We start from the raw sequence: 26433 nt of genomic DNA, 5'->3' as shown, positions 1-26433 counted from the left end.
GAGCGAGCGGCCGCTGCGCCGGCCGGCCCAACTAGCTGCTGGCCGGCGTCGGCGCACCGCGCCCCGGGATCTGGCGGAGTAGGCGAGTGGCGGGCCTCTTCGCACTCACGGCTTCGTCCGTCGGGATGGGGTGGGCCGACGGGGTGGGGATGGCGGCTGGCACCGGGCGGCCGCCAGCTAGGTAGGGCCGCGGAAAAGGCCGGTGGGGTGGGGCTGCCGCCGGCTAGGCGTCAGGCCTCGGGATGGAAGACGACCGCCGCGGACAGGGTCATGGAAAGGGGTGGCCGGCGCAAATAAGTGTGGTCTGTGGTCAAATGGCTCCTTAATCTCAAAGGACTATAATTTATTTGAGAAAGGACGAAAGAAAAAAAACAAATCAACACTATGCGAAAACAATTCAGTATCCTAGTGGTTAGGTCAATTTTGGATTTGGACCGTCACAGATGACTAAATTCTGTGATGATTTGTTGGAAGGTCAAGGTAAACCGTCATGTATAAGGGTATTTCTTGTAGTGTACAGCAGGCTGTACCCGGGGGTGGTACTGCTTTATGGCGACTGCTTGTCTGTGACACAGTACTCCTTTAATTTTTCTGCTGGTGCGCAGTCTGTTGTAGCATAGTTTCCAACAAAATAGGCAATACTTGTGTCCGGATTTGGTCGGTACCGTTAAGAAAACGATGCACAATTATGTGCTACTTATTGACGCATCAATTTCAATTAAAAACATGTTTGGATGGGCTAGAGAGTTAGAGTTAAACTTGAGTTAGGACTAAACTTTATCTAATTAAACTTTAGCCAATGCCTATTTAGAGATATGGCAAATGGGTAGGACTAAAGTCTATAAAGCGTCAAATTTTATTCTTATTTCTCTCTTCCCCTCTATAAAATTAGGGACATTTAATCTTTTCCCAAGCTACTAGTTCTCATTAGCTCTGGTCTCCTGACTAATACTTTTACATCTTTTCAAGGATTGGCTAAAGTACATCCCATCCATTGGCCCTCATATTTGAATGGGCTAGTTAAAATGTAACCCTTAGATCCAAACATAGCCTAAATTTGCTTCCCCTTGCTATGGTGTCAAAGTAACAAGACCTTATCAGACGATCCATTATTTGTTCTTGCTGCCATCATCTAGTTATACGTGATCCATCTATCCTTTCTATCCACATCCATTAACTTCTATAATAACACCCTGCCCATGTTATGTCCTCATTCCTGACAAGTGCGTGTTATTGTTACTTAATTAGATTTTATTAGAGAAGGACGTGATCAGTTTTGCAAATGGTACATGCAAATTTATTAATCCTTGAATCCGTAGTCGCTGCCCTAAAAAGTACTTCACATTTTGACGTTTAAATGATTTTTAAGGTTTGACTTTGACCACTATTTTTTTGTTCGAATATATTTATAAGATCTAATACGTTTTGTATTATGAAAGAAGATTTAAAGACAAATGTACATGAACAGTAACTTTATGTTTCCAAACTAGATATTGCAAATTTTATCTAAAAAATATAAAAATGTTAAATGAATCCGAAATAGCAAGTATTTATGACAGCGTTTGCTCCATGACTAGAGTTGCGGCTGCCGCACCTTGCTCTAGCATCAACTACTAGTTCATTTTGGGCGACACGTCTCACCAAAAGTCTGGTGTTGATTTCAAGCGCCACACTTGCGGCGACGCTGGAAGCTGGGTGTGGTGTGCATTGGTTATCATCCAAATAAAATGCCTTGTTGAGCCTATATGATGACCCACAAACTTATTTTTTTAAAAAAAATGTAACCGAGATCAACTAATTTCACTCACCAGCAAAAAACATGAATTTCGTGAAATTTCATCGAAATTTGGAACCCTGCATGCATGAACACACTAGTACATTTCTACGAGTAAAATGCATTGCAGATAGAATAACTTGCATGATAGGTGGTGGAAGTAGGTCTCGGAACATCATATATGAACCTTTTTTTTTGTAACGTGGCTAGACAAATGTGGAAAGTAGAATGCCACGCCAAGTTGGATCCGGGTCCTCTGCATTATCAGTGTGTCAAAAGAGCTTTAGGGGTGTTTGGGAACACCTACTAAACTTTAGCACCTGTCACATCGAATGTGTCGTTGTCAAGATTAGCGGATCAAGACTTGGACTAGTAAATTTCTTTTATGCGCGTAAGGCTTCGGATGGTGGTGTGGGAGACACAGGGTTTAGACTGGTTTGGGCAAGGAAGAGCCCTACGTCCAGTATCGGGAGCTGCTCGTGTTGCCCACGCGGGGTTTGTAGTAGGGGTTACAGGAGGGCGAGAGAGGGAGCCGATCCCAGGTCTCTTGGGTGTGCACTGATGCTCTAAGGAGAGTAAGGGTGTGTTCTGTTGGCTTCCGAGAGTCCCCTGTCTCAGGCCCCCGGTTCTCCTTTTATAGCGCAAGGAAGCCACCGGGGTTACAGGTGAGACCGGGTGTGAGGAGAAGTCAAAGAGATAAACAAAGCTGAGTAAAATACAACATAAGGAGAGGGACCAAATTCCAGGACCGCCGCCCCTCGCTCTGGCCTCCGACTCCTGTCAGCGCGTCCGCCGGAAGAGGGCGGCTGCCTTCGGATACTGTCGACGATCTCCTTGGTGGCCGTTGCCACCAGGCATGATGATGATGTTTAGTCGTGGCGTCTGTGCCCGTCGGGGAGGACGGCTGATACTGTCATCTTGCTGATGGCCCGTGGGACGCGGACGTCGCGTCCCTGTCGCCGGATGCGCGGGGCGCGAGAACGGGCGGGACTTCCTCCTGTGCTGGGCGGCGCAGGCCATAAGTGCCCTGTAGCAAATAGGAGGGAGCCGCGGCCACTGTAGCCTGCACCGCATGGTCGCGCATGGGTACTTGTGGCGGGTCACGTCGAGGGCGCGAACGCCTTTCTGCAGGCTAGAGCCGCGGCGCATTTATGGCGAGGTCGACAGGGGGACCCACGAGATCCGCACCCTGATCTTCTAGTCCGCGCCCGAGGCGGATATTTGTCTTGTGGGCCCGGATGAGTCCGACCCCCTGCGCCCGGGATCGGGCGAGGCGGAGTCTTGCGGCGGGGGATCAGGTGCTCCCGACCCTAGGCCCCTGGGTCGGGCGAGACGGAGTTTGGTCGTCATGGGATCGGGAGCGTCCGACCCCGGAGCACTGGGTCGAGCGAGGCGGAGTGAGGCTCTCCCCTTCCGTGTTGGGCCGACGGCAGCCTTTATTACCTTAGGTGGACCTGGGCCTTTATGATTGTTGTTTTCATAGGCTTTGGAAGGTCGTTAATATTTTCCCCCAACAGAATGTTTGGATACTAATTAGGAGTATTAAACATAGTCTAATTACAAAACTAATTGCACAGATGGAGTCTAATTCGCCATACAAATCTATTAAGCCTAATTATTTCATGATTTGACACTATGGTGCTACAGTAACCATTTGCTAATGATGGATTAATTAACCTTAATAGATTCGTCTCGCGAATTGGACTCCATTTGTGCAATTAATTTTGTAATTAGCTCATGTTTAGTCCTCCTAATTAGCATCCGAACATACGATGTAACAGTTTAGCACCTCGTATCCAAACAGCTCCTTAACCACCAACAACTGTAGCACGGGAATCTTGCTGTAACTATGACTTTTCAAACGAAACAAGGTGCTATCAAATCGGCTAAGGGAATTCCTAACGAACACTCGAGTAAATTTCGTTTTTCATCGTCAATCGATTTTTTTTCTGTACGTCTTTTTTTTTTGAGGGGGGATTTTTTTTCTTCTGTACGTGCGTGATGTGGCCACGCCAACGGCTGCTTTGCCACGCTAGGCCCAGCAGGCGAGCTGGAGGCGGCCTTGCTGCCTGGGCCCACTAGTGCTGCTCCTCGGGCTACACACACAAAAGAGACCTGACGGAGAAGGCCGAGGACGAGCGGCCCACATCTAGCTGCTGGTTTCGTTTTTTTTTTAATGCAAAGTTTTAGTCAGGTTGAGCTGGATACCAGTCCGTGGTTATTCAAGATCATTTGTATGCACCTAGTTTTGAGATGAACTCATAATATATATTTTTTGTTGTATTTGTTATTTATCCACATGCTGGTCATAATTAAATTAGTGAAATAATTTGTATTATCTTGTATGTCCAAGAACATGTCTGATTTTCTTTATTTTTTGTTTGATTATGTATGTGAATATTCTTTCGATTTAATTATGTCTGTGAAATGCAACGTTAAGACCGTCAAAGCCTTAGGTGGTATTTTTCGGTTGATACCATTCCAGTTTTCAGGTCAAATTTTTAGGTGGTTTCGATTAGAAAATTAATTGTTTTTATTTTTCTCCTTAGTCATTTATTATTTGGCAAATGACGCGTGGCTTCGTTCCATTGGTAAACCTAGCTGACCAAATTTCATTTTAGTTAGGTTTCTTACGATAGAACTCGCACATCCGAACTCAAGTACTCAACTTGGCACGTGTGCTCTTATTTTTATGTATTTACTCCATGAATTAACCACTTTACTCTTTTTTTAAGTAGGTGAAGTGTTTGTCCACAAGGAGGCATGTGACTTTGTAAATCTCAAAATCTACTGATCAGTATCTCGAATGTACACATATAGAGGATAGGATCGCATGTGTATTCGTGCATAGGAGTTGTGTGCATGCTTATATGGAAGTGTTTAGATCTATATATATTTTTCAAGAAATGGTATGTTGTTTTTGTTATCAAATTTTCTTTTTTTATATTTTTATGAGCCTGCAAGTTGATGTACTTAACGGGTTTACGGCGTTCCTGCATCTAATGCGTTTTGTGTCCGCTGTCTTCTGGTGTTTTCGACTGATTTTGTCAGTTTTCCCTTTCAGTCGATTTTTCCCCCCTGAACCGCACATTCATTTTTCGACTGATTTTGTCATCCGCATCAACCAATTTCATGGCCCTACAGATGCTACGTGGAATGTTCTGAATGGTTAAAAAATCGATTGAAGCGTCCAAAAAATAAACAGCCCAATGCTGTGTAGTCATTCCCAATCGGCAATCAATATGGTAATTTGCAGTGAAATGAACGGAATCTCTGGCTTTTCAGTCGGAGCTTTTTCTTCACATGCAATGAAATGGATCGCCGCGCGCTGGGCCTCGCAGATATAGGGCCTGTTTGGACCTTGTAGCCCCTGAATTAAACATCCGTCGCATGTTTGATGCTAATTAGAAAGATTAAATATAAGCTAATTGTAGAACTAATTGCATAAGTCATAGCTAATTGAGTCATAGCTAATTGATGAGTAGAATATATTGATCCTAATTAGCCCCACATGAGCTAATTATGACCTAATTAGGATAAATAGATTCTACTCATGAATTAGCCATAGCTTATGCAATTAGTTTTACAATTAGCTTATCCTGTACCATCCAAACATGGGACTAATTAGTCCCGAGACTCCAAACAGAGCCATACACACAGCTGATCGGGGCTTTAGATGGGCGACAATTCTGGTGGCAAAGCAATGTGCCAATGTTGAGGCAACTCCCGAACTAGTACACGTAAAAGTGAACTAAAGATGCAACAAACTAGAATGGTAGTATCACAGAAGAAGAAAACTTTATTTACCATGGGAAAACATTAATGGCCTGTCTAGAATGGTAGTTTCACGTTCCAAATATCTACTGCAAACTTGAATGAAATCCTAAAAATTCCTAGATCAATCCTTCCCTTCCAAAGAAGACCTAAAAGATCGATGTCTTCCTCTTATCATAATAGATGAAAATGGCCATGTTTCTGTCAGTCCTGCATTCTTTTGATGCAGAACAGCTGCTCCAAATCTTGTATCAACAAATTGTTTTTCCTCTGTACTTCATGGAGCAATGCGCAAACTGAGCCAAATTCATCAAGCAAAGGGCAGCCATCATCCAGAAGAAGTAATCCAGGTGGCCCTCGTTCAGGGCTTCCGGGATCCACCCGGGCTCCCCGCCGCGCGCCGTGGTCGCCGCCACGGCGCCGAGCACGGCCGAGTTGAGGTAGCTCCCGGCCGCGATGGCGAGCTGCGCGAACGCATTGCCGAGGCTCTTCATGCCGTCCGGCGACTCGTCGTAGAAGAACTCGAGGATGCCGATGGAGGCGAACACCTCCCCCGCGCCCAGCACGGCGAACGCTGGCGCCTGCCACATGATGCTGATTGCCGGCGCGCCGGCCCGCGCGAGGGACAGCCTCTGCGCCTCGATCAGCGCCGCGTACGCCATGCCGACGGCGGACAGCGCGAGGCCGACGCCGAGCCGCTGCAGCTGCGACAGGCCGCGGTCCTTGCCTGTTGCGCGCCGGGCCAGCGGCACCAGCACGGCGTCGTAGATGGGGATGCAGATCATGACGCTGAGGACGTCGAAGGTTGCCAGGGCCGCCGGAGGGACGGTGAACGGGCCGACGCGGTTGTCCATGACCCCGCCCTGCTCAATCAACGTTGATGACATCTGCGCGGTGGCGGCGAAGAAGAGCACCATGGATGCCCAGACGGGCAACATCCGGAGCAGCATCTTCAGCTCCTCGACCTGGGACGGTGTGCAGAGTCTCCATGGGCTCGTCCGCGCTGCTGTACACTTCTCGCCGGTCGAGGGCGCTACAATGGCAGCCTTGTCAAAGAACCTGGAGATCTCGCCCGATGTGAGTTCAATGACAATTTTACAATGCTTCGGTGACATCCCACTGCGCCAATAGTTTTTGCAGAATCCAACAAGGTTTTCTAGGTGAAAATTTGCATAGAGATGCTGAAGGTTTTTCAGGTGTAAAATTCAGCTGGCAACTTGAACATTATTTAACAATCTTTTCAAAGAAATCTAAAGGTAAGTTCACATTGTGCAGATTCAGTTAATGTGTAAATCTTGATCATTATTGAAATATTAGGCATACCTGAATTGTCGGGCATACTCAATTCCTGAAGCATCCCCAGGCAGCACCAGATGGTAGTTCCTCACAGCTGCAACAACCACCTGGGCAACACTTGTCAAGGGACTCCCTCCCAATTTCTTGTACCTATACACCTTCCTACCGGCGACGAACACGACGAGGCCACACACCATGAGCACCATCGGGACCGCGAACCCGACTCCCCACCCGATGTCTTCCTGCACCCAGACGAGCACGGTTCCCGACAGCAGAGAGCCGATGTTGACGGAGAAGTAGTACCAGTTGAAGAAGGACCCTTTGGTCGCCCGCTCCACCGGGTCGGTGGCGTCGAATTGGTCGGCGCCGAGGGCCGAGGCGCAGGGCTTGACGCCACCGGTGCCAAGGGCAACAAGGTAGAGCCCCAGGTACACTGCGACCCGGCGGATTCCGCTGTTGGATGGCACAACCATGATCAAGGGGAGCGATGCTGAAACGGTCAAAATGAGCATTCCCTGACAAAACGGAACCATTTATTCAGAGTTGCAAATGGAACATGGTTACATGGTCAGAATGAGCATTTCCGTGTTGCATCTTACAATGGTGTACACCAAGAGGAAGATCACTATGGTCTTGTACCTTCCCCAGTATGTGTCGGCCAAGAACGCCCCGATAACCGGAGTGAGGAAGCAACTGCCGATCCAGGTGGACACATTCTTGGCGGCATCCACATTGGTCTCATGAAGTTCACTCGTGAGAAATCTGACCAGGTTCTTTCCGATTGCGAAAAAGGCCATGCATTCGGTGAACTCAGAACCTAGCACATTTTCAAGGATCTAGAGGTTAACTCTGTAGGGAAAGGAAGTAATTCCTGTTATGCTGTGGGAAGAAACTTATCTTTCACTGCAGAACCTACCTAAAATAGTGAAGCATGCTCTCCAGTTCCCCGTGGTCTGCTTCGGAGCAGGCTGATTGTTAATATCAACCGTTCCGTCACTAGTATATTTGGAAGCTTCATCATCCTAATTCAACAACAGAACACAAAGCAGAGCTGGTCATGCTAAAGTTAACTGGAACTCTTGTTGCCTGAAAGTTTCGGTAAAGAATACCTGAATAATTTTTCACAGAAAAGAAAACTACAAGTGACGAAAGTTCAGCTGTGCTTTATGGCAAAGAAACATTTTCTGTTGTGAACCCGAAGTAGACAACATGTAAGGTGGAGAGGTTCTTGGAAAGACAAAAAGGAATATCACCTGTGGAGGCAGGTGATGAATCAGTGGCCTCTCCTCATCTGCTGCTTCCATGATGGCACCCTAGGAGCTTCAGCAATGTTGTCCAAGATGGGGTTGGAACTTAAGCAACTTGTACCCCTACTTTCTCAGAAGCACTTCCTATAAATGGCAAGGGTCATGATAACATAAACACGTTATTGCAAAATAAACTACTCCGTACTCCATATATACTCCCCTCTGACCAAACAAAACTACGTTATCATCACCAGTAGTAAAAAAGTCAATGCCTTTCTGTTTCAGCTGGACAGCTGTTCTTTCAAAAGTCAACAATGGACGAATTCTTCATTTTTCTTATTGAGCTTTCATTGATATCCTTGTCGAAACCAATGCTATATATCCTGCAATGTAAGTCGTGGAAGGCATAATAATCCACGTTCCACAAGGCAAAATCCGTTTTCTTGCAAGCGATGCCAAGCAATTTTATTTTACGTGGACAAGATACGTTCTTCTGGTTTGTGTTTAATTTCCGGTAATTACGTGGATCTTCGTTGTTATGTTACGACGTGGACTTTTGGACTTTGGTTGGAGGAGAAATGGTATGTTTTCTTTAATTAGTCCGATTTTTAGCTCGATTTTATTCTAATCCCTCCCACTACGCAAACTGGTCCTGATAATTGACGTGCTTGTGCAAAATTTGTTGGCGATCTTGCAAGAATCCAAACCGTACGCCTTTAGTGGCATCTCACGTTTGAGTATCATCTTTGATTTTTGTTGCGAATAATATTATCATTGATTGTCCATTTCAACAAGCAAGAGTAACGAGTATCCAGCAATTGTCCAAGAGGAGCGACGACAGCGAAATGTTAAGCCAATCATATTTCTGATTCCATCCGCTTAACAAAATATTTCTTTCATTAATTAATGTAAAGTTAATTCCTATCTCTACATATATCATAAATTAAAGAAGCACGTAGCCTAAATATTCAGCATTACGATGAGATCAAAAGCCAATGGACTAATAAACAATAACATTAATAGGCATCTCACAATCATTGCATATCCTGAAAAAAATTTCAGCCTGTTACTGACAAATAAGTCCACGGGCATGCCAATGGGAAAAAAACCTATTTAACTACGATTACTGTACTGTACTTTTGTATACTGATATACCAAATTTAGATACCTCCAATATCAAAATTTAAGTTATCATAGATTTAGTCCAACTTTTGGTCATCCATCAAAATCAATCCCATCGACAACTTTCCTATCGTTAAGAAAGTGAACTCTGTTTCCTTCCAAGCAACGCCTTCTTGCCTGTAGAGCGCCACGTGAAGTAGGCGGTTGGAAGTGTCGGCATTGCAATTGCAAGCTCACGTGTTGGTAGAGACAAGAAAGCAATGTTTGGTCATGTTCTTCAGCACCAAAGGTAGCCACACTTTGTGCTACAGCGACAAAATAAAACAACCACTTAAACAAAAGGAATCAATAAGAAGACCAGGCAAATGCATGAGTTCAACAAGACAGGAGAAGGAAAACAAGGTATGAAAGCCAACGTTAGCCACTTAGCCTACTTCTGAATACATATGTTAAAACTATTTTGATAACTGTTTTCATGATTAATCTAAGAACAAGATATTCCTACGTGGTGGTACGGCGTGACACCAACTACCAAGAGCTATTCTATCTATATGTTAATTTTTGAACAATGTATTCCATTTTTATTAACTATTTCCGTTTCATAAATATATCATAATTTTCCATGATTATTTGCATAGGTTTGAAGTGTCTAATGAAAAGATCGATAAAAAAGGGTAAGGGTGTGTTTGGTAGAGCTCCATCTGATTCTGATTCTCTATGGGAGCTGATTCTCTGAGAGAACTGATTATGTGACTGAAAGTGATTCTGTTTGATTCTCTAGTATAAACTCTTAAAATCAGGATGGAGAATCACTTCACAGAATCAAGAGAAGCTACTTTTTTCAGCTCCCAGCCTCTTAGTTCATTTCAGAGAATGACTTCACAGAATCAGCAGAGAATCACTTATCTTTGAAAAAAATATTTGGTAGAGCTCCTGCTAGAATCAGCAAAGAATCAGCTCTGGAAACTCTGCCAAACGCACCCTAAGATACGATTTTCAAAGTTTTCTTTAATCAAGGTTTCATGTTTCATGTAGGTGCATCACCTACATGTAAGGGATAAAGGACGGGGTTGACTGTGGACAACCTATAGAGGAGTTCGTGCAGCGAGTTTTAGCAGCCGCCTTGACCATGTCGACACCGACATGTATCTCTGACCCTATGCATGTCTCTGTCGCCTGCATTGTTCAATAGCGTAATCCTTTGGTTCATGGTTAGGGGCTAAGGGCTAATTGCTTGTTAATAATCCATTCTGACCTTTTAAACCCCTTGATTAACCTCTAATAGTTAGATAGAGCTTGCGTTATGTTAATTACCCATGATTATTTTGTAATTTGTCAAGTTTAGGCCCTGATTGTTCTCGATTCAGCATCATTATACCTTAGTTGGTGCTAATTGTCCATGATTAGGATAGGTGTTTCATGTTTATCTCATGCTAGTTACCCGTGTCGGTACCACTTCCATGCAATTAGTGTAACATCCCGCTTTTTAGAGTATTTAAGAGTACGTACTTTTTAAATTTTTTCTTTAATTATAACATAATTTCTTTTCTGAAATATTCAAAACCTTTTTATAAACAATCCTTGCATAAAATAACATCATGAGTGTTGCATTTGGGTGTTCTAGTAAACTCCTTTCTTCCAGCCTTAGAAACATTTCATGATAAATCTTTCCATCGAAAATCCTAGAAATAATATCCCATAACCTTCCCTCTTCTCAAAACCTTATGAACCGATATTCAAATTTAATCCAACCAAACCTCTGTAAAGCCACCACTCAAACATAGGCAAACTCTAATATCTCTGGACCTCAAACCCTTTTCAGAAAAAAACCCCACTCCTATATCTATTCCAAGCCCTAATCCAAACTCTGCTCAGATTCCAAATCCAACTCAAATTTGGAGTCAAAGCCACATTCAAATAAATGAAAACCATTCTAAAAGCTACATGGGCCGCCAACTTCCTATTTTGCCCATCCTTTCTCTCGGGCCCGTCCGCCACCGCCTTCCCTCCTCTGCACACGGCCTGCAAACACGGCCCGCTAACGCCAGCCCATCTCTCCCCCGCACCGGTCCAGCCCACCCCGGTCGCATCGTCTCCCTCCCCCCCGCCGGCACGTCGCGTCGCCGCCGTCCGGCGACCCGCTTCCCCAGCGCCGCCGCCCAACGCCGGTGCGCCCCACTTCCCTCTCCTCCCCTCTCCCTATCTCCTCCCGCCCAAGCCTATCCTCGCGCGCGCGTCGCCATATCCTCGCGCCCGCGTCGCATCCATCCCCCCTGACCAGGCCACGCCGACACGTCATCCCCGACCGCCGCTGCACGCTATGCCCGCACCGCCTGCCACCATGCCGGCACTCTGGCCGCCTTGCCGCCAGTGCCGCATTTCTTCGCCGCCAAGCAACGCCACCTCACCTTATCCCACCGCCGCCCGCCATTAATGCCGGCGCAGAGCGTCCCCCCTCCCTTCCTTCACCGCTACGGCAAGCCTGCCGCCCTCATCCCCTCCGGCGACGTGGCGCCACCACCGGCCTTCCTCCCGCCTATAAAAGGGGCCGCTCCTCGCTCTCTCCTCTCCCCCACACCGCCGGCCGAGCTCGAGCTCCCTCCTCCCACACGGCCACGCCGCTCCCTCCTCCCTCCCCTCCCCACAATACCCCCATCGAGTTTCCCGTGAACTCCTCTTCCTCCCAGCCTAGTCCGCAAGGCCGGCGGCGTCCGGGAGCGCCTTCCCGGCGTGCTCCCCGCCAGCCTCGCGGCAGCGCCTATGGCACCCTCGACGGCGCCGCCTGGCCCCGGCACCACCCCAGCAACGCCGTCACCCCTCTGTCCCACCCTTTCTTGCTGCAAGGCGGAACCGGCAGCCAACAGCATCACCCCGTCCGACCGCCTTGCTCGTCCCGCCTCCGTGCGCTAGGTCCACTAGACCAAAGGCACGCCCTCCCCCGGTCCACTACGCACACCAAGCCGGCGCATGGAACAGCGCCAGCCGCGCCCCCACCGCCTACGTCAGCCCTCTTTAAATTGCTAAACACACCCAATCCTTGTACCCTAAATCTTAGTACCCTTCCCAAATTCCAAAAATATCCCAAAATTCACCAAAAATCCTACATAAAATTAGAAACATAATAATGTATTTATTTTCCATTTCATATAGAGCCCACTCCCACATAAAAAGAAAACCTCTTATAAGCGCACCCAGGAATTCACGTCTTCCTCATCCATATTCCAAAAACCCTAGAAAAGTTCCCAAAAATACTACAAAGCCATCCAAGCCTATTTCCCTACCCCATACTTGGTCATCTTGCCCGAGCTCTGCCCTAGTGGCTGAAGTGAGTTCGTCAAGCTCTAGCCTCGATCTTCAATCCGCTTGACCTTGCCAACTCCGCCTGACATTGTGTGTCTATCCCTTAGCATCAGATCAGGACGTCTGTTGTGCAAGCTCTCTTGCATCCATTCCATCCTACCTGATCTTGCCCGGCTCCGCCTGTCGCCGTGTGACTATCCCCTAGCACCGGGTCAAGTCGAAGAAAGTCCATCATGCAAGCTCTCGGGTTTCTATTCCACTTGATCTTGCCTGGCCCCACCTGTCTCCGTGTGACTATCCTCTAGCATCGAGTCAGGTCGAAGCAGTGTCCATCAGGCAAGCTTTCAAGTTCTACTTCTACGAAGCTTGCCGAGCTCCACCCGCCGTATGGCTGAGCCCTGGGACAAAGCCCAGCTCATCGTGCAAGTTTTCTAAAACCTGGAATCCACTCTCACCACCCAGCACCCAAATCTTATCTAAGGTCAATCCTAGAACCCAATCGGGATGTTGCCCAACTAAAACCTCGTACCATGACCCGATCCAGCCATTATGCTGCCCACTCAAAATCTCATCCCTGATAAAATCCAGCCATTATGCCACCCAACTAAAACCCCAAGTATCGCCCAAACCTAGCCATAATGCCGCCCGACTAAAATCTCAATTTTCATCCAAACATAGCTGTTGTGCTACCCAACCAAAGCTCTAAATGACCCTAGGGAAATTAATAATTAAATTCCCTAGAATTTCCTGAAAATCCAGCCACCCAACCCATTAATTAAACCCATTTCTAAATAATTAATGAATTATCATTAATCATTTAGAATTTTTTGAAAACCCATTTCTAAATAATTAATGAATTATCCTTCGGATACCCGGGAATTCATGCTTAATTATTAGGTAATTCCCAAAATACTCATCATTTTCCTTTCTTTTCATTTCTTAGGAATTTATTGGTGTATTGTTTTATTGATTGTCATTTTATATGTTTTTGCCAGCCGGTAGACAACTAGGCTCTGCCTGAAGCTAAGGATCCAGAAGGGTTCGAAGCTAAGAACACTGGTCGGCCTAGGAGACAGTAAGGATCTTTGATGAAGGCAAGTTCCAACTCCTAGCTCCTGCTTTATCCCATTGAGTGCGAGAGTAATAACATGACCAACTTAAAATGTATTGCATTGTTTTCAAAATTACTTCTTTAGAATACGTGCTTGCTAGATTTCCCCTTTTTCTATTGAAATGCCACAGGCCAAACCGCCCTAGGAAAACTACTTTTCCCACCAACCCACACTATAGTAGATACGCTAGGCAAGTTGAGTCACGCCTCATGTTGACGGCAGTTAGTGCGTCAATTCGTGAACTGCTAGCACACAGATCAGTTGTCCTTAGAGTATTCCTCCAAGGTTTATCAATCCGTGAAACAAGTGGATTGTTGGCTCTCATTTTATACCAATCTTGCTAACGAAACTGAGTGTATGTATTGTGTAGAGAGACAAACTAAACTAATAACAGAGATTGAGACAATATACCAACGGTTAACACAAGATAGGAGATAGATATAGATATAAGCGTCCCCTCCCTAGGATCTAGCTTCACAAGAATATGCATTTACTACATTGATGGATGCTACCCTCACTAGCTATCACAATGGTTACGTGCTTGCTCGACATTTTCCCTCCCGCATACTGTCACTACAAAGGGATACTTAACGCTTTGCTCACACACACAATATCGAAGCATCCGCAGAGTTAAGCTAATCACCACGATTACCAGAAGCTCTACTAAGAACATATGTTGTACATAACAAGAGCTCACATATGTAAATGAAATATTGCAACGAGTAGACCATGATGCATTAATGGTCATAAAGAACATGTAGCAGTTCCATATCAAGGACCGTAACAACCCTAGGGATGAACATAGGCTTTACCCCATGATCTTACACATGTTTATGAATAAAGGGGGTATGGAGCACCTCGAGAACACCCTGAATGAAGACGAAGATGAGGGGAGGCACGAGGGACTCAGGCCGATCGGCCTAAGCCACCCTAGGCCGATCAACCTAGGGGTTTCCTTCCTCCTATGGAGGTCCCCTTTGACGACGAAGCTCCTGATCAGATTTAATCCCTATTTCTTCTCTTGTGGCGGCAGCTGCTAGGTCTAAACTTGTCGGGATCCTCCTCCTTGTTGAAAGTCCTTGGTATTTATAGTTGGCGGTGTTGATTGGGGTGCCTTTGAAGCCAAGTTTCTAGAAAATAACCCTAGAAATGTCGTGGGCTTCCTCCTAGTGAAAGGGCGCGATGATCGGGGCTAGAAATGGGCTAGGCCGAGGCCGATCGGCACACCCTCTATTGGCCTTCAATGCTCGAGCACTTCATACGAAATCGTAGATCTCATCGAGCCATGCAATTTTTCCTATAAATTCACCCTAATTGAAGTTCGGATGAGGAAGATATGACCTATGCAAGTTTCAGCTCCTCCTGCGGGCTTGCAGTTCAATGTTCGTGTTTGGGCCTTCCAATATCCAAAGTCCGAGCCCAAGTCCAACTTGTAGAAAAACTTTTCATTTATGTCGTATTTCCTATAATTTTATAATATAGTCCAAAACATAACACATATGCAAATTTGAGGTTATTTTAGGTGCCAAGTGGCGAGTTAGTATAAAAATATGCCTGAAAACACTAGTTAAATGGTACTAAAAGTGTGTCAATAACGACCGTCAACAACCCCCCATGCTTAAACCTTACTCGTCCTCGAGTAAGTCAATCCTTGCTTTCAAGGAAATCAGCATTGCCCTCCGATGTCATCCCTACACTCAGTTACACATAACAAGACATATTGCTCTCTCTAGTGTTTAGCATTCGAGTTCAAGTTGTGACCGGCTTCTTTTTCATTATGGAAGATAGACTAGAAATAAAGAACAAGCCACAATAAAATAAATGCAATGCTCTTCAAACTTAAGTGAACTTCAAACCATTCCCTTGTTTCGTCATGAAGAGTTTTTCAAAAAACTGCATATCCAACATAAGTGAGATTCTCTTACAAAAGTTCATGGAAACACTCATCTCATTAAATCACTCAAGCCTATACTAGATTATTTTCAACCTAGTCTACTCATGTATGAAAGTGGAAGGCTTATGTGGAGCTTGGTAGGTAAAAACAATCCGGCGTTGTAGCCCACCGCCTCCGTGCCGATCAGCACTTCCCTGGGGGTCTCTTCCATTTGCACCCCAACACTAGCATCCCCAGGCGCGGATACAGCGGCATCCTCGGCAACATCTTGGCGTGGCATACACCTTGTCTCGGGCCCCTTAGGTCCTGTCACCAGGCCACTCTCACTCCCGGCCTGGACAGACGTCGTAGATGTAGCACCTATGGTCGCATCAGGAGTCCGACCTTCTGCATGGGTCCCGACACCAGCGCCCTGTAGGCCCGACTCGTCCTCCATCACCACCTTCCTGCTCGGACGGCGAGACACAAAGATAAAGCAAAGCAATGTACAAACAAAACTTCCAACAATATACGATGCCATGATCATACTCACAATATGCTCTTCTTCACTCGAAACTTTGGGCGAAGAGGTGCTGGCGGCAGCAGGATTGACTCCTTTTGCTTTCCCCCGCGAATCTCCGTCTTCAACCGCTCCACATCGGCTGCGGTCATCTCAAGGAGCTCGGCCTTCTTCTTCTTGGCGGTCGGGCTGGGCGATTCGGAGTCGTCGCTTGGCACCCCGGACGAGGTCTCTGCATGGGATGCCCCTGCCACAACGAGTGCCTTCGGCTTCGTGGCACCCCTCTTCTTACACTTCTTCTTCTCCGCCTCTGGCTTCTCCACCTCTGTCGCCTTGGAATCCACCACCTTGCGAATGGCCTAGCGCGTCCATCGCCCACCAGGAGCCGTGCCCCCGGCCTCTAACCCGCTGCCCTAGACCGGTACATCCTCGTCGGAGTCGTCAAAGTAGGAGTCTGACTCCCATTCTAGTGTAGCGTGTCATTGGTCAGTCTCGGTGATCGGGCAGATCTTGGGTTGCTACTGCTCGGCCCTTCCAGGAAGCGGTGCTAGACAAAAAAAACTCATACTCTCGGCTCTGAAAAGTAAAACAGAATCAAGCAGAAACAGACGCAAAAGCGAAGCAATCAAGCTAAATGATGAAATCAAGAACTTACCAGATCGGCCGGTATAATGAGGGAATACACCTTTGGGCATTGCTTGTTCTTGATGACCCCGCAGAAGAACTCGATAACCCGACTGGTGACCTCTTCCTGGGTAACCTTCCGCTGTGCCTCCCTGGTCGGATCCAATGGCCCCGAGTACTCATACGTCGGGTGGACCCTGTCCTTGATAGGTTGCGTCAGCCTTCGGCAAAAGTTGATGTGGATCTGTTGTACCCTATTGGTAGAGTTGGTGAAAAATTACTGCTCCAGCAGAACCCCTTTATCTTTCACCTTTTCCAATAATTATTTTTGTAGAACTTAATAGTTGAAATTGTTTCAGTTTGTAGATGATCTCAACCATTCCCACATATTCTTATGCTTGGTTATTTGTCCATTCTTAATTTATACTTAAATAAATGCATCAACTGAAGTTTGACTATATCCTGTTTCAGCCGGACAAAGGGTCAACATCTGTAGTCGCTCCTGTTCAGTCCAGCTTTAGGATAACAAACTAAACACATGATGATTATTGATGTTCCTTCTTTCCTTAGTTTAAATTAATTACAAGATCACAATCTGATTTCGGATCCACTATTGCTAGATGGAAGTTCTCAAATCAATGTTGCTTCTTGCTAAAAAAAACCCTGATGAGGTAGCAGAGTATCCAAGAAGCTCTACCAAATCCTTATGCAGCAATGTTGATGGGGAGCAAGTTGATGCTGACAAACTAGATGGGGTACAACTTCAACAACGATTTGTTGCTCACCAAGAAGAGTTAGCTACCTTGAATAAGAAGATAGAAGAATCAGAATCAACTCTCAAATTGCAGTCAACCGAGATTGAGAAATTGAAAAAGGTAACACAGGATTGTGAAGCACTCCTTCGTCGACTGCTAACCTATACAAGAGGTTAAGATATTAAGATCAATGCTCTACTTTGTCTCTTGAGATTACGACCTGGAAGCGGCTATGTTAATCTCTGTTCTTTGTGAGATAATTATCTTGCAATAGTTTGTGATATGTGATGAACAATATGGTAGCTGTTGTCTCGATGGGGAACAATAATTTGTTTTCTTGTATACATAAATATGTGTGTTATGTTTATTATTTTGCCAACTGGATCGAAATTGAAATGAAATCAATTATTTATCAGGCCCGATTGATTCAATTTATGTTTGCCTTAAGTGAGCTTAGCCCACATATAATTGGGCCAAAAGTTAATTTCATTTATAAATCGGAACTAAAAGGGCCACAAACAATTTGCACGTTTAGGCCTCCGGGAGTTTCAAACCATCTTGCTAGTGGATGGGCACCTGTGCTTCTCATCGCTGCATTAAGGTGAAATCTTAATAAATTGTACGTCTTTTATTGCTTAAAATACTGAACTCTAATGATAACTGTATTAGCCTACTGATCCAGGGACTAATATAGGTAAATAGTGGGATTTCTGAAAGTAGGTCCCATCCCTACAGTGTCTTAATGTGTCAATACTCTAGAGATTTTTATTTTATTCTAAGCTTCTGAATTTGATCATGTATGCTTGATGAAAGCATTGCTCAAACTCCTCTTCATTGTTGTCATCTTCATCTCCTCCGTCTTGTTCTCATCGCCTTGCTGCTGCCTCTTCTTCATGGATTTTTTCTTAAGTCCAGAACAGAACATATACCTAAATATAACTCTATTGAAAATTTTATGAAATTACCTTTCCAAAGAGTGGTCATTCATCTAAATTGGAGTTCAAATGTACCTATTTTATTTTAGAACTGCGTACTATATAGAACTGATTTCAGGAGGAGGCTCCTGCGCTTTGTGATGACAATCTTAGCAATTTTCTTCCTTGGTTGAATCACTCAATTAGAAGCTATTGAGCATCCCACTGGAGAAGATTGATAGTGTCATGGTACTTCTAATCTTGTTACCTCCAGTCTTGATCAACTCCAAATCGTCACCTTTTGTGCAGAGAGGCACTCCAATCATCTCTCTTTGCTTGACATGGTTGCTTCCAACACCTATTACTTGAACAAACAATTCTCCAAGAAACATTAGTCTTAAAAAATAATTTACACAGTGGCAAACCTTGCTTATCATCATTTGTATTGTCTTCATTAGTGTGGACTTGATAGCAGATGTTGGGCCACTAATAGATTTAGCACCTACTGCTAAAGAGCTGAGCCTTATGTTGTTGTCATCGTATTGGGGTGAATTTGAACTTGATGAAGTCCACCATCTGGCATCTAGTATTTACCTGCTTTCAAGGACGCAAACAAGGAAAAATAGGATATGTGCAATAGAAAAATTAGGGTTAGCCCGAAAAATTAGATAGATCACCTAGGGTTTGAGTTGCCGATTCTCGGCAACAGTGCCAGAAAAGCTTGTTGACGGAAGTTAGCGCACCAATTTGTGAACTGCAAGCGCATAGATCATCGTAGCTTTTCCCTTAGAGTATTCATCCAAGGTTTATCAATCCGTGGATTGGTAGCGAACTGACTAAGGTTTTCCATCTAATCTAACGGAGCAATCCTAACATGAAGCATCGATTGCATATAAAGGCAAACTTGTTGTAAAGGTCAATGACATGAATAAGTGTAAATCACGTCCACAGATATATATGATATAACACCACCAAGGTTAGCAAGAGCCTATCATCTTCTAGTTGTAGTTCTAGCCAATGAACAAGCACGTCATGCATCTCATCCAAAGCAATCTTTAAACTACTACCTCCGGTCAACCTACCAAAAACCCCACCCTACACGGAAGCAGACCCCGTCACGATCCCCCCTATCGGCACAGGTAATTTAAGGATATGAACATAGGTGAACATATCTAGCTATTATGAAGGATCGACATACTAGATCTAATCACCATGATCACATAAAGCATGCTATGTAGTCTAAACTATAGCATTAGACTAAGGAACAAGCATATTCATGATAGATAGAAAGCATAAAAGGAGGTATTGAGTCACTAACAAATCGGATGACATGAAGAGCATTACTCACATAATAGATGTATTAGATCATCACCTCCGAGTATATACCATCAATGATCTACTATTGGCTCTCCTTAACTCCACCATGGCACAACTGCACAGGGAGGCCATGGTGGCTAGGGTTTGGCCTAAGCCATCTCCTAGACAACTTCAAAGACTTGCAATGGCCGTCAACTCCCTCTGGTGAATGCCCTAGGTTTTGTCGAGTTCTAGTGGATGGATTCCACATGCCAGCAAAAAATGGGGATATTTATAGTCCATATGTGCCATGGGGCGAAGGGCACCCTGAACCAACCTAGAAAAGAGCTAGGCCGAGGCCTCTCTGGGCCGATCTGCTGAGCCCCTACAGGCCTCCAATGCCCGAGTGCTTCATACAAAAGTTGTAGATCTTTTCAAGGCATGCAATTTTCCGTATAAATTCAACCTAGTCGGAGTTCGGATGACGAAGTTATGACCCATGCAATTTCAGCTCCTCCTGTGGGCATGTAGTTCAATGTTCGTATTTGGGCCTTCCAATGTTCAAAGTCCAAGCCCAAATCCAACTTGTAGAAAAATCCTTCATTTATATCATATTTCTTGAGATTTTGCAATATGATCCAAAACACAACACATATGCGAATGTGGGGGTATTTCATGTGCCGAGTAGCGGGTTAGTATAAGAATATGCTTGAAAACACTACTCAAATGGCATTAAAAGTGTGTTAATAACGAGCGTCAACACTTCTGCACAGTGGGCGCTATGCTCGAACCTCATGAGGAAAGGCTTCGGTTGGTACACCATGACGAACACCTCGCCCGGTTGCAGATTGAGCTGCTCTCGTAGGAGCACCTCGACGTCGCGCACCCCAGCACCATGGGGCATATGCAAGGCCCATGGCACCAAGGCGCTATTCTCCCAGTCCCAGACATATTGCTCAAGGTCAAAAAAGGTGGGGACGATGATTATTTCCTCCTCTGGATGGGTGTTGGGGTCTCCAATCACCATCGGCTCAGATCCCCGGTGCGAAGGTGGGGGCGGCGGGGGAGGTGGGGGTGGAGGCGGTGGGAGAGGTGGGGGTGGTGGTGGAGGCGGTGGGGTCGAAGCAGGTGGAGATCTGCGCCTGAAGGAAGGCACCCGACAGTCCCGCTCCCAATGCCCTAGAAGGCAGCAGCGAAAGCAGCGGGACGGGTCTCGGCAGGAAGCTGCCCGATGGTCCCAGGCTAGGCACCTAAAGCAACGTCCGGCAATGATGCACTTGAAGTTGTTGAGGGCCTCGGTGGGTGGCTGGCTTGAATGGGGGGTGGGCTGTGGCGATGTGCAGGGTTGTCTTGTTCGGTGTCCCATCGGTGTGAGCTGGGATGCATGTCGCGATGGGCGCTTCTTCGGCTTCTGGCATAGGTCCACCCTACCTCCACGGCGGGGGTGGGGCTCTGTCTTTGGCAGTTGTGGTAGGCTTCGTCCTAGTGGGGTCGGAGGAGTGAATGTGCTTCCTCTGCAAGGGCAGGTAGGAGGAGTGAATGCATCATGGCCGTGCGGCAGGGGTTGGTGCTAGGCAGTAGATGCGCTGCAGTGAACGTCCTCGGCGTAGGTGGGGGCCGGATCTAGCATTTGCGGTACGAACTCCACCGCATCCAGCCTTGGGTTGCTGAATCCAGGTGGCTGCGGTGGTGTGTCGAGGAAGAAGCTTTCCCAAGAGCTGCGTGCCGGTGATGGGTGGGAGGAGGTTGCCTGGGAGCGGATCTGGTGGGGGACTGACTAGTGTGATGGGGTTCGGTGGTGGAGGGCGACCGTCGCGATCGGATCTGGAGGGGTTTAGAACGGGTTTACCAAAAAAAAATCCACTGCTTTCTTCTCCTTCTGCATGATGCTGCAAGTATTTTATCTTGTAGTGGTCTCACACAAACATTGTGCGGCTTGCCTTAACAAATGCTAACTGTTAGTGGGTCCCATCTTATGTGCAGTGGAGTAGCGAGTCGTTACAAATCCGATCCTCAGGGGTGTTTGGGAGACAGGGGCTAAACTTTAGCCCTATCACATCGGATGTTCAGATGCTAATTAGGAGGACTAAACATGAGCTAATTACAAAACTAATAGCAGAACCCCTAGGCTAAATCACGAGATGAATCTATTAAGACTAATTAATCCATCATTAGCGAATGGTTACTGTAGCACCATATTATCAAATTATGGACTAATTAGGCTTAATAGATTCGTCTCACGATTTAGCATAGAGGTTGTGCAATTAGTTTTATAATTAACCAATGTTTAATACTTCTAATTAGTGTCCAAACATCCGATGTGACAGGAGCTAAACTTTAGCTCATGCCAAACACCCCCTTTGAATACCTGCCACTGTTGTTGTTTCGTCGTTGCATCACTTTCGGGGAAGTGACAGATGCCTGTCGGTCAAAGAAAAGAGATGTATGAATACTTCTGGCTCTGCGTTAGTGTCAACGTGAAGGACATTTTTAGCAACATTGCTTTCATTGTCTACATCAGTGTTCTAGCTGGAGAGGTCCAGTGTTTTCTGTTGTAAGATATTTCTGTCACTTCTCACCTTCCGATAATAAAACTTGCCCACTCCTGCATCCAAAAATCAAGTCATTTTAGAATTCAAAATTTATCAAAAAAAATTATTATACTCAATTTGACATGTGAACATGCGACAGTTAATTAGTGCCAAATATATCTAATAAATAGGAAAATCGATGTTATTTTATCTCTTGTTAATTTGTCCTAAAATTCCTTGATTAATTTGTTTTTTTTGGACGGAGGGAGTTGTTCAAACAAAATGAAAGCGGTGAAAAACCTATAATATATTTAGTGAAATGTCAGATACATATCTGTTGATAGATTTCTTGAAGGAAATCTGGCGAATTTTTCACCTCATGATTTAACGATGAGATTTGTTGTGCTGAAGTTCATCTCCTCCGTGCCCGGTGACCTCCATTAACTATAGAAAGTTTTAGGTTTAGAGGTTTTTTGTTTGGGGATTTGTGGCATCGGCCATAGAGGAGATGGCTGGAAGCTCACCAGCCCGGTGGTGGTGGTGGTGGTTGCGAGAGCGGAACAGTGGGTGGCGAGCCATGAGCGGCGGGGATTCTCGGATGGGCTGGGTAGGTGAGTCAGAACTAGTTGCTGGGTGGGGGCACTGACCGGATCCAGGTGGGTATCTGTGGAAAGCACGGGCGCATGCCGGAGTCGGGGAAGAGGATGGAGAGAAAGCTACTGGGTAGGTGGCAGCCAAGGAAGTGGGTTGGCCAACCTGGTCGACGCCGGGGATGGTGCTGGCAAGTTTGCGAGGCAGCAGGTTGAGTGGTGTTGGGCGCGGGGAAGGGGTTGGGACTTTAGGAAGACCAGAATATGATTGAGGAGGATATAGGTGTGGTGGATCCACTTCGGATTTGCTTGATTAAACATGATTAAGTCGCCTGATATGCGACACTCATGCTTTAACCAAGTAAACACAAAGTGCCGTCGGATTTCATCCGATTTAACCACTTGAACAGGACCGAATAGCAAACTCACACGAAGGTGAGCGGTTCCAGAGAATACAACAAGTCCACTGAGTTAAACAATTTAACCATTTAGTTTGGCCATAAAACAACATCAGAGTTTACAAGGTTTAGAAGAAAACAACAGAAGGTAAAACAACAAGCAGAAGCTACTTCGTCGGGGTCGGACATCCCTGGTGAGGCCACCCGGGACGTCAGTGATCCCTCTCCTCGCCGTCCGAGGAGGGATCCCACTCAACCGTCCAACCCGGAGGGAGTTGGGGTGGCCAAGTGCCAACAGAGGATGGCTCAGGAGCAGCAACTTCACCTGAAAAAGAGGAGCCACAACAAGGCTGAGCTACTAAGCTCAACAAGACTTAACCGACAGGAGGAAGCTACTCCACCTCTTCTAGACATGCAAGGCTCTTTGGCTGAGGGGTTTGTTTGCCAAAAGCACTAGGTGTATCCCTAATTTCAAGTTTTAGCTCAGGTTCTAAGTTCATTATCCGGTCTAAGTTAGCAACTTATTCTGAGCAAACATGGAACCAAACAGAAGGTGTATAACTACCATCATCAAAACCATGTCATCATCAGATTTCTTTCTTACTCAGGGTAGCATAGCGATCAAGCAGTTTCAAACTGTGAGACGCACACGAATCGATTCGAGTTTCTTAACCATGCATGGCAAACCTAATCTCATGACATCCGCGCACCACAAGGGTCGCTTCCTGTGTCGGTCGTCCCCATCAATTCCCAGGCACGTGTCAGGTCCAAACTTCCCTTGGCATGCAATGCTCCACAGTCCCGGCCTCTCCCGTACTGTGACCGCACTTGCACCCACATGATGCACCATGGGAATCACGTTCCAGGGACAGCAGGGGTATAAGCCACGCCCTAGTTCAATCAAGTACTAGGCTTCCCCATCCCATACTAGGTATGAGATTAGTACTTTCAAACACTTGATCATGAACACCACCACTGTTGGGCCTTAGCAAGTTTCATAGACAGACGGGGCGATCAGCCGACCACCAAAGAGTTACCCAACACCTTGCCCCGTCCATCGTCTTTATAGTTGTAACAGAAGAGGAAACAACCAACTCCTACAACTTGCGAGTGGCAGGAAATCACTCGGCTTTTACCGTTTTCTATTTAAGCAAAGCATCTACTCGGTCCAACAACTAGTGTTCAGATCAAGGAAAAACTAAGTCATGCATCTACGGTTCCAAACAACTCCTATACGTAAATGCACAAGCATGATAAAGAAGGCATGCGCAAGTTTGGGAAAACACAGGGGGATTCATGCATCCGGGGCTTGCCTTCAAACAAGGAGGAGGGGAGCTGCTCTTCTGCTTGGACGGCTTCGGCTTCTGGAGGCGGGAGCTCTGCTGCAGCTTCGTCTTCTGGCGCCGGGCACAACTCGTAGAAGCCGTCGGCGAGACGCAGCTCTACACGAATACAATGCATGGGTTAGCATTTAGACGGTTATTTCAACAGCAACACTTGCAAGTTTGAGCCCAGAAACTTGTGGCAAGTTACGAAAGGGTGGGGAGGTTCGCTTGAGTTGGTGGAGATCAAGATATGAGGGTCGGATGGGAAGGAACTTATGATCAGACCCTTCATCTAGAGGAATAGATGTGCTAGGGGTCCTCAGACTTACGTTGAGAAGTCCCCAAGTCTTTACACCTATACCCTTGGATCTAGGAAAAGGATGCAGCCGAGCCCTCGGGCGAGCCGGAGAAAGGGTCGGCGAAACAAATAGGGTCGAGCGAGATTGAACAGGGGTCGGGCGGATAGGAGGGGTCGGACGAGACGGATAAGGGGTTTGCAACTTACCTTCGTCTTACGGATGAAGCTTGGGGGTCGGGAAAGAGCAGACTTGGGCGGAAAGACTAAGGCTTGGGACAGCGGCGAGGTCCGGCGGGTTCTGGCGGCGGTGGTGCCTCTTGTGGACCACAAGCAAGTTTTTGCGCCGCACGGGGGAGTAAGCGGCTGGGTGGATTGGGAAGGGCGGTGTTGAGCGGAGAGGAGAGTTCCTCAGGAGCTTAAGCGGTGACGTTTTGAGCGACGAGCAGAGAGCAAGGCGGGAGGGCAGCGATGGCGAAGGGGAACTCCGACGGAGCTCTGGCATTCCCTTTTATAGTTGTGCGGAAAAGAGAGAGGGTTGGGACGGCGCGAAGATCGGGAAGAACGATGGAGTGCGCTGCCGGGGCGGCGATTGAGCGACGAGGGCGGTGGAGCAGGACTTCGGGGATGACACCGGCGGTCATTGGGTACTAGAGGCGGGGCGGCGCAGGCGCGGTTTTGTCGGTGGTTGAGATTTGGTGAAGGCGGGCGTCGTCGTGCGGTGGATTTGATGGAAGCGACCGGGGAAACGGCGCTAGAAACGAGGGCGCACAGGTGAGAACACAGGCGGCTGCGGTCGCGTGAGCGAGTGCGGAGCAACAGATTGTCGGAGGCAGAGCTCTGACAGGGCGGAAAAGGAGCTATCGCAGCCGTGGTCTGGGTTGGCGGAGGAGGAATCATCGCGTAGCGCGGACCGGGGCGGCGCGACTGTGGAGGGGCAACGGAAAAGACGGGTGGCATCGGGCTCTGCAGCCGGGGGTCTAGCGAGGTGATGATGGGTGCGGGCGGCGAGGTGCTACAGAAAGGGTAGCAGAGGAGCTTCCGCTGCGATTGGGGAAGGGGGCGCGAGAATCCATCCGGTCGCGGCCGGCGACGGGGCGGAGCGGCGGGCGTCGGAGAAGTTGAGCCACGCGGTAAGGGAACTCTGAAGCGGGCATGCAACTCGAGTGCGTCTGTCGCGGGAGATCGGGGAGAAAGATCTCGTGGGTCCACCGGTCAGTCTCGGTGGTCCACTGCTCAGATTGAAGGGAGGCGTTGTGGGAGGACTTAGAAAGATCCGGCGAGTGAGTTGGGGTTGGCGGGGTCGGGACTGAACTGGAGGTTGAGCACTTAGACTTGGTAAAGCTGAGACAGGGGATCAGGGGCTCGGATTAAGATTAACGTGAAGGATTTTAACCGAGGTCGTTACAATAGGAGGCATTGCGATGTGAGCTTTTCATTTAAATTCAATGGTTCAAAAATTGACAGTTCTTAGGGGTGTAAATTTATTGACAGATGGATAGACAAAAACAAAATGCAGATCCCAGTTGGTGATTTCTTACGCAGAAATGTGCATCTGTGTATTCAATGTTAGAGTGTATTGTGCCCAAACAGAGGAGGAACGTTTTGCTGCCTCAGCAGTCAGCCGTGTGCTGTGATTTCTAGAATTTATTGAACTTTCTTTTTATTTCTCTAATTCACAAATGGA

General features: G+C 46.7%; 1 protein-coding gene across 2 annotated transcripts; it reads right to left on the bottom strand.

The window, feature by feature from the left end:
• Window positions 1-5547: 5547 nt before the first annotated feature.
• LOC101760951 (protein NRT1/ PTR FAMILY 8.3) lies at window positions 5548-8366 on the bottom strand. 2 transcript variants are annotated; one of them, XM_022822813.1, is made up of 5 exons: window positions 8098-8366; window positions 7761-7866; window positions 7444-7661; window positions 6872-7359; window positions 5548-6667 (listed from the first exon to the last, which is right to left on the bottom strand). In XM_022822813.1, the coding sequence occupies exons 1-5, from the start codon at window positions 8146-8148 to the stop codon at window positions 5800-5802; spliced, it is 1731 nt and encodes a 576-aa protein (XP_022678548.1). In that variant the 5' UTR covers window positions 8149-8366; the 3' UTR covers window positions 5548-5799. The 2 variants fall into 2 exon arrangements, with proteins under 2 accessions (XP_022678548.1, XP_004983452.1); XM_004983395.3 differs by having other exon boundaries at window positions 5548-6607; window positions 8098-8358.
• Between the last annotated feature and the right edge of the window lie 18067 nt (window positions 8367-26433).

Source organism: Setaria italica, chromosome IX, assembly GCF_000263155.2.
Source record: "Setaria italica strain Yugu1 chromosome IX, Setaria_italica_v2.0, whole genome shotgun sequence".
In the NCBI taxonomy this organism is placed as follows: domain Eukaryota; kingdom Viridiplantae; phylum Streptophyta; class Magnoliopsida; order Poales; family Poaceae; genus Setaria; species Setaria italica.
The sequence above is the reverse complement of the archived record's forward strand: the minus strand, read 5'-3'. Positions and strand labels throughout refer to the sequence as shown.

Coding starts and splice junctions, on each gene's coding strand:
- LOC101760951 (XM_022822813.1), bottom strand. CDS start 8,148: ATGGAAGCAGCAGATGAGGAGAGGCCACTGATTCATCACCTGCCTCCA. Junction 7,867..8,097: donor TTCATCACCTGCCTCCACAG/GTGATATTCCTT, acceptor TTGTTGAATTAG/GATGATGAAGCTTCCAAATA. Junction 7,662..7,760: donor AGCATGCTTCACTATTTTAG/GTAGGTTCTGCA, acceptor AAAATGTGCTAG/GTTCTGAGTTCACCGAATGC.